General features: G+C 65.5%; 1 protein-coding gene across 1 annotated transcript; it reads left to right on the forward strand.

The window, feature by feature from the left end:
- The first annotated feature begins 11 nt into the window (after positions 1-11).
- ZNF687 (zinc finger protein 687) lies at positions 12-8,264 on the forward strand. Its single transcript, XM_039841581.1, is given in 10 exon segments — positions 12-154; positions 3,127-3,768; positions 3,771-5,254; positions 5,404-5,582; positions 5,949-6,125; positions 6,206-6,368; positions 6,514-6,846; positions 6,946-7,058; positions 7,211-7,352; positions 7,484-8,264. Coding segments are annotated over 9 exon segments (3,702 nt in total). The 5' UTR covers positions 12-154; positions 3,127-3,143; the 3' UTR covers positions 7,970-8,264.
- Positions 8,265-8,305: the final 41 nt, after the last annotated feature.

Here is an 8,305-nt window from a genome sequence, read left to right on the forward strand (position 1 = left end):
GGAACGCAGAGGGAGCTAAGGGAGGGGAAGGCTGAACGGGAGAGAAGCAGGAAGTAGCGGCGGCCGCGGGGAGGGCGGTGGCGGCGGCGGCGGCGGCAGAGGCTGGAGCACGGGAGAGACCGCCGGGGCTCGGCCCGCACTGGGAGCCAAACAAGTAAGCGTGCCCGGGGTGAATACCCGCCCCTGGCCCCGCCCCCAGGGGGGCGGGTAAATACCCCGCCCCTCCCCCACTTGGTCAACTACCCCCTTCTCCGCGCCGCCCCCCTGGGGCTGCTTCTAAGAAGGCCGGGACACCGCCTCTGTTGCTTGGGGCGGATGGGCGAAACTCCCAGCCTGTTGAAAGCACAGCCCCTAGCCGGGTAAACGTGGAGGGAGGGTCGGGGTCTCCAAGTCCTGGCGCCCCCAGCCCAAGGGGCGTCCGAAACGCGGCCCGGGGGCTAGAGGCTGCAGGATGTCGCGACCTAAAATGGTGTCCGTGTCCGGGGGTGGGGGCGGGGGACCTGGGCAGGCCGGAGCAGAGCCTGCACCCCGACTGGGCGCGGGTCAGCGTCCGGGCCCGGCCAGGACTCCGGCTCGCGCCCCGGGCCGCCACGCTCCTCCTGCTCACTCCACAACCTCGAGGGAGCCTCGGGAGTCAGGGGGAGGAGGAGGCTGAGCTGCGCAGGGGGGGCGAGGGGTGGCCGGAGTTGGGACGGACCCCGGCTGGGGAGCTGCGAGTCTCGCAAAGACCGTGCCCTCCCCACTGCTCTCTTTCCACGCGCCTGCCCCCTCCCGTGTGTGGTCCTGCGCCCGGAGGCGCTGCGCTGCGGCTCCCCAAGGGCTTGGCTTGGCCTTGGCCGGTCCCCTCCCTTCGGTCGCGGGTGTGAGCGAGAGAAGCGCCGCACGCCTCAGTTTCCCCTCTGGCTTCTCCTATGTCCACCCCGCCCCTTCCCCGCAACCCGGGACGTGCTCCCGGCGCCGGCCCTCGGCAGATGGCAGGGACTTAATTCCGCCCGCTGCCCAGCTTGGCTGCAGTCTAATCGCCCCCGGCCGCCGGCCCCTCGCCCTCCTCAGCGCGGCAGGCCCCGGCCCGGGAAAGGGCAGTGGAGCCCCCAACCGACCCGGCCAGTTCTCCCTCTTCCTGTTCAGCCCCTTCCTTTGGTTTTGGGGAAGAACAGAGGGAAAGGGCGGGGGGCTGGAGCCCAAGAGACAGGGCGCAGCAGCCGCAGAAAGGCCTGGGCAGGGGGGTGGGGAAGCCTCTTCGGCCTTGAGCTCCTCTGCTTGGTCTACTGTCTGCTCCTGGCTATCGGATGACCTCTAAGTCACTTGGACGCCCAAGGCGGGGGGTCGCCTGGGGGAGGCGAGTTTGCAGATGTTTTCTCACTGTCCTCCCTGATCTGTGCTCCTCCAGCCCACTTTTCCGTGGCCCTGAGTATGGTGGCCAGGCCTCCAGGCGGGCAGAGCAGCGGGGAGGAGGGCCTAGTGATCCATCCCCGGCAGAGGCAAGAGGTGGAGGGCTTTGTTTAAACCCAGAGCCTGCAGAATTGGGGGGGCGGGTGAGGGGAGGACCCCTGTTTCTTCCTCTTAATTGGTACCCTCTCCCTCCACCCCCACCTTGGTCCCAGCAATGCCAGCTGCCACCTGCTGGGACTATCTCCAGTTACAGTGTAAGGCTGGCAAGAGGTGAGAGGATTGGCCCTGAGAAATGGCTCGCAAGCTGGGCACAGAGCGTTAAGGGCCAGCACTTCCTCTGTTGCTTCTTCCTAGATACAGAAACACTTGTGGGAGAAACTGGTAGGGAATAGACCTGGGTCCCCCACCGGCCCTAGGCTGGCCTTCTTGTTGGTTTAGTGACACATAAGTCTTGTGGGATTTTTTTTCTTTTTGTATTGGGCCAGGTTGGACTGGGTGAGGCTTCCTGGGCTGCTGTTGCCAAAGGAAAATTAAAAGGGTGAGGAGCGTGAGTTAGGGGACAGACTGGGGCGAAGAGCTCTGAGCAGAGGTGAGACGGCAGGGGCGAGGGGCCTGGCTCTTCCCCATGGGGGCAGCTGTGCTGGATAAGCGGGTACCCTGGAGTTTTAGCCCTGAGAGAGCGAGGTGGAGAGGGAGGAGGGGCTGGCCTGGGGAGGGCCAGGGGAGGGCCAGAGGCACCCTGGGGAAGGTAGGTGAGGGAGCACCAGGTGTTTGTGACAGCAGAGGCCTAGGCTGAGGCCCTTGTGACTGTGCTGCCTTCAGGGTTTTCCTCTCTGTCTCTTTGTCTTTCTGTTCCTTCGTCTTAATCTATCTTGGTCTCTTGGGCGATTTCTCTTAGTCTACCTCTCTCCCTCTTAACCAAGCTAGGTCTCCAGGTGCCAGTGATGACCCCAAGTGCTTCAGACTTGACCTTGCAATGACCCCAGCCCTAGATTTCCAGTGCTTAGTCCTTCCCAGGCCCCGTCATCGTGACATGCTTCGTTGGTCTCAGCTGTAATTACTTGTATCCTGGGTTCTGACTCTCACGTTTACAACTTCATGTTATGCTCAGAATAACCCTATGATATGTGGATTACTTGCCCCCTCTTTCATTTGAACAGCAAAAGGGAGTGGAGTAACTCGCTTATCCAGCAGGCCATTGATAAGGCTGGAGCTAGAATCATTCCTTGTGCCTTAGCTTAGGTCCCAGACCTTCCGTACACATGGTTTTCAGAACTCTGTGGCCCCCCCAAGAAGATCCATGAAGAATATAGATGGATCCCATCCTGCATGAATGAAGCCTTACACCCAGAGTGTCGTGTCCATTCTTCTTGATAGTAGTATTGATTAATCGGTTGATTCTGTGCTGGGCACAGGAGGGACTGTGGTGGTTTCAACCAAGACACTCGGACTCCCTCTGCGACCCTCATCTTGTAACCTGTGTTTCTCAGGAATCCCTTCTCTTTCTCCGGCCCTTGGTGTCTTCCCTGGAAAGTACACCCTGCCCTCCTTTCGGTTTTAGGGTTTGGCGAACCAGGTGCCTCCAACCAGCCCTCGGATCCGCACTGAGCTGGTCCGCCACGTCGGAGTGCGCGCGGGTTCCGAGAGGGCGTGAACGTGGAGACGCGGAGGGAGGAGGTCCAGGGCGCCTGCTTCCGGACGTCTCAGTTTCTCCCTCTCCTTCCTGTTCATCAGGCCAGGGATCTGCCGCCATGGGAGACATGAAGACCCCTGATTTTGACGACCTCCTTGCCGCCTTTGACATCCCCGACATTGATGCAAATGAAGCCATCCACTCTGGGCCGGAAGAAAACGAGGGGCCAGGAGGCTCAGTGAAGCCAGAACCCAGTGTAGGGGGTGAATCTGGAGAAGCAGCAGCAGCAGCTCCTGGGGATGGCCCTGGGGTTCCAGCCCAGGCCTCTGACCTTGGCCTGCCGGCAGCGGACATCTCAGCAGTCAGCGTCATTGTCAAGAACACTGTGTGTCCTGAGCAGTCTGAGTCCCTGGTTGGAAGTTCAGAAGGGGAAGAGGCTGGGGCCGGGGGCGTGACCAAGGAAGGGCCTGTGGGACCTCGTCTGATGCAAAACGGCTTTGGGGGCCCTGAGCCATCCCTTCCGGGAACTCCCCACCCTCCAGCTCCTCCTAGTGTGGGTGCCTGGAAAGAGAACAGCACGGAAGGCAAAGCTCCATTGGACCTCTTTGATCATTTTGGGCCTGAGTCGGGAGAGCACCCCGATCCCCTGCCTCTGTCTGCACCCTCCCCACCTCGGGAAGGGGCCGTGACCCCACCTCCTTTCCCCTCACCCTTTGAGCTGGCCCGAGAGAACGGCCCGCCCTGCTGCCCCTGGTTCCCCCACTGCTGGGTGCCTTGAAGCAAGGCGGCTGCAGCCCCCTCCACCCCCCGGGCCCAGCCCAGCGAGCCTCGGGCTTGAGCCCTGAGGCTGCGGGCATCCCTGCCAGCGCCTCGCCTCCCCGGGTTGCCGGGGGGCCCTTCTTCAAGCAGTCTCCAGGGCACCAGAGCCCTCTTGCCTCCCCAGAGGTGCCCAGCTGTCAGCCCCTAAAGGAGGAAGAGGACGAGGGACCGGTGGACAAGTCCCCCACAGCAAGTCCCCAGAGCCCCTCTAGTGGCGCCGAGGCTGCCGACGAGGACAGCAATGACTCCCCTGCCTCCTCCAGCTCCTCTAGGCCCCTCAAGGTGCGGATCAAGACCATCAAAACATCCTGCGGCAGTGTCACGAGGACCGTGACCCGGGTCCCCTCAGACCCTGATCCACCTGCCCCTCTGGCTGAGGGGACCTTCCTGGCCGAGGCCAGCCTCTTGAAGCTGTCCCCTGTAGCCCCGACCCCTGAGGCTCCAAAGGTGGTGAGCGTCCAGCTGGGTGACGGCACGAGGCTGAAGGGCACTGTGCTGCCCGTGGCCACCATCCAGAACGCGAGTACTGCCATGTTGATGGCGGCCAGTGTGGCCCGCAAAGCTGTGGTTCTACCTGGGGGCACTGCCACCAGCCCGAAGATGATGGCTAAGAATGTGCTGGGTCTGGTGCCCCAAGCCCTGCCCAAGGCTGAGGGGCGGGCAGGGCTGGGGCCGGGGGGCCAGAAGGTGAACGGCGCCTCCGTGGTGATGGTGCAGCCTTCCAAGCCGGCCACCGCGCCGGGCGCCGGGGGCGGCACGGTCATCTCGCGGACCCAGTCCAGCCTGGTGGAGGCCTTCAACAAGATCCTCAACAGCAAGAACCTGCTGCCCGCCTACCGGCCAAACCTGAGCCCGCCGGCTGAGGCCGGGCTGGCCCTGCCCCCGAGCGGCTACCGCTGCCTGGAGTGTGGGGACGCCTTCTCGCTGGAGAAGAGCCTGGCGCGGCACTACGACCGCCGGAGCATGCGCATCGAGGTCACCTGCAACCACTGCGCCCGCCGCCTGGTCTTCTTCAACAAGTGCAGCCTGCTGCTGCACGCGCGCGAGCACAAGGAGAAGGGGCTGGTCATGCAGTGCTCGCACCTGGTCATGAGGCCCGTGGCCCTTGACCAGATGGTGGGGCAGCCGGACGTCACGCCCCTGCTGGCTGTCCCGCCCGCCCTCGGACCTCCGGCCTTGGCTGTCCTGCCCGCCTTGGGCAAGGGCGACGGGGCCATCGCCTCCGCCATTGCTGCGGTTGCCGCCGAAGCCCCTGTGCTGCCGCTCTCAGCCGAGCCGCCGGCCGCCCCCGCCACCTCCGCTTCCACGTGCTTCCGCTGCCTGGAGTGCAGGGAGCAGTGCCGCGACAGGGCCGGCATGGCCGCCCACTTCCAGCAGCTCGGGCCTCCTGCCCCCGGGGCCACCAGCAACGTGAGTTGCCTTTCACCACCCTTCCCTGGGGAGGGGACTGTCAGGCGCCATGGGCATGGGATCGAGGAAGGCCTGAGAGGCTTGGTTAGGAAGCGTAACAGGGGACAGGCCGCTCCTCCCCGACGCGCCTCGTTCCAACCCCTCGACAGGTGTGCCCGACCTGCCCCATGATGCTCTCCAATCGCTGCAGCTTCAGCGCGCACCAGCGCATGCACAAGAACCGGCCCCCCCACATCTGCCCCGAGTGCGGGGACAGCTTCCTGCAAGCCAGCTTCCAGGCCCACCTGCGGGAAGCCTGTCTGCACTTCTCCCGCCGTGTAGGATACAGGTGCCTCGCGCCTGTCCGCCCTCGCATGGGCTCCCCCACGCACCTGCGGGCCTCAGGGTTCCTGGCACCTGCCTCTCGAGAGCCCCATCTCCCCGCTCCGGCCCTCGGCCCCAGCGTGCTGGCACCTACAGCCTGCGGTCAGCCTGTCCACAGCCGGTGACGGGAGGTGGAGCAGGGCCCCTCCGGAGCTCAGCGCTGCCTCCACCGGCCTCCCCTGGGAACATGGTCTCCACAGCTCCCTCCTTTCCCCGCCTTGCTCAGGCTCCAGCACCCACGAGCTCAGAGCCCACCCTGTCCCTAAGGATGAACGTGGGCGGGCAGGGCACGGAGCCGGCCCGCCTCACACAGCACCCCGTGTCCCCGCAGGTGCCCCAGCTGTGCAGTGGTGTTTGGGGGTGTGAACTCCATCAAGTCGCACATCCAGACGTCACACTGCGAGGTTTTCCACAAGTGCCCCATCTGCCCCATGGCCTTCAAGTCCGCACCCAGCGCCCATGCCCACCTCTACACCCAGCACCCCAGCTTCCACGCGCAGCAGGCCAAGTGAGACCCGGGGGTGGGGGGTGGGCCGGAGGGGGGCCCCCGACAGGCCAGGGTGTCTGCACTGTCCTCTCCCCGCACAGGATGATCTACAAGTGCGCCATGTGCGACACGGTCTTCACTCACAAGCCCCTCCTCTCCTCACACTTCGACCAGCACCTGCTGCCCCAGCGCGTCAGCGTCTTCAAGTGCCCGTCTTGTCCTCTGCTTTTTGCCCAAAAAAGGACCATGCTGGAGCATCTCAAGGTACAGGAGCCCGGGGATGGAGGCGGGGTGCTCAGCTGCGTTGCCTGCTGCCAGGGTCGCCTCGCTTTCAGGAAGTGGGGGCGGGGGAGAGGGGGGCCCTGGCTCGGCGAGGCCCCCACAGCCGCCCCCGGTCTCCTCCTCGCAGAACACGCACCAGTCTGGGCGCTTGGGGGAGGAGACTGCCGGGAAAGGGGCCGAGGGTGCCCTTCTGACCCCCAAGGCTGAGCCCGAGGAGCGGGCTGTGTCTCGGGGAGGGGCGGCGCCCCCTGTGGAGGTGTCTTCCTCATCCTCCGAAGAGGAGGAAGTACCCAGCTCCCCGGAGCCCCCTCGTCCGACCAGACGGCCCCGGCGGGACCTGGGGACCAAAGGCGCCAAGGCTGGAGGTGGGGGCCCTGGAGGCTGGACCTGTGGCCTTTGTCACTCCTGGTTCCCTGAGCGTGACGAGTATGTGGCCCACATGAAGAAGGAGCATGGCAAGGTGAGCGAGGTGGGCTGCAGGGGCGGCCGTGGGCTCGGCCCGCGTGGCAGTGGGGCCATCCCAGAGCTGGCCCTGAGCATCCCCACCCTGCTGTCCCAGTCGGTGAAGAAGTTCCCCTGCCGCCTGTGTGAGCGCTCCTTCTGCTCGGCCCCCAGCCTGCGGCGCCACGTCCGGGTCAACCACGAGGGCATCAAGCGAGTGTACCCGTGCAGGTAACCCTGCCCTCCTCCATCCCCTGCGGGCCCAGCCACAGCCCCCCCAGAGTGCCTGCCGCCCGCCTCCGTGAGTGGACCGGAGGGCGAGGCCTCCCTCTGCCCTGGGGACGCCCTCTGGAGCCCTGCGCCCACCTGCCCGCTCCCCCCAGGTACTGCACGGAGGGGAAGCGCACCTTCAGCAGCCGCCTGATCCTGGAGAAGCACGTCCAGGTCCGGCATGGCCTGCCGCTCGGGGCCCAGTCCCCTGGCCGGGGGAGCATTGTGGTTCGGGGCCCCGGTGCCAGAGCCCAGGTAGGCGCAGGCCCGCCTTACTGTCTGGGCCGTGGGCACCTGCAGGGCTCAAGACCGGCCTCCGGAGCTCGGTTGGGATGCTGGGGTCACTGGGGTGATGGGGGGGCCACTCTCTGCACTCTCTGCTCCAGGGGCCAGGACTGAAACGCCGCCAGTCGTCCGACTCCTGCAGTGAGGAGCCTGACAGCACAACCCCGCCAGCCAAGGCCCCCAGGGGCGGACCCGGGCCGGGCGGCCCACTGCGCTACCGGAGCGCTGGGCCCCTGGAGCAGAGCCTCATGGTGGGGCTGAGGGTGGAGGGCGGGACCCAGCAGTGCCTCGACTGCGGCCTGTGCTTCGCCTCCCCTGGCTCCCTGAGCCGGCACCGCTTCATCAGCCACAAGAAGAAGCGCGGCGGGGGTGCTGCTGCCCTGGGCCTGGGGGCCGGAGACGAAGAGGCGCCCCCTCCGAGGTCTGACCCAGACGGAGGAGAGCCACCCTCACCCGCTTCTGGAGCCCCACTGACCTGTAAGGTCTGCGGCAAGAGCTGTGACAGCCCCCTCAACCTCAAGACCCATTTCCGCACCCACGGCATGGCGTTCATCAGGGCTCGGCAAGGAGGCAGCGGGGACAACTAGGTCCCAGACCTGGACTGACTGGCCCCCTCCCCCTTCCTCAGGAGCCTGGGTCACTGCTGCTGCCTGGTCCCCAGGCTGGGGGGGTCTCATAATGCGCATTTTGTTCAGCTCCTCTCCCCTTAACCCCCAACGACGACAGACTTGAGCATTATAGTTATTTGCAGTCCCCACCCTGGGTTTGGTCCTTGGGTCCTATAGAGTGGGCCACCACGCCTCCTTAGCCCGACACTAATTCCGTTCCTGCTGCACTCCCCGCTGGGGCCGGGCTGGGAGGCAGGGCCCCCAAACGCCGAAGCTGCCTCAGCCCCCACCCCATCCCTGCAGGCTGACTCGGGG

The sequence above is a fragment of the Pteropus medius genome, unplaced genomic scaffold, assembly GCF_902729225.1.
Source record: "Pteropus medius unplaced genomic scaffold, Ma_sr-lr_union100, whole genome shotgun sequence".
Classification (NCBI taxonomy): Eukaryota; Metazoa; Chordata; class Mammalia; order Chiroptera; family Pteropodidae; genus Pteropus; species Pteropus medius.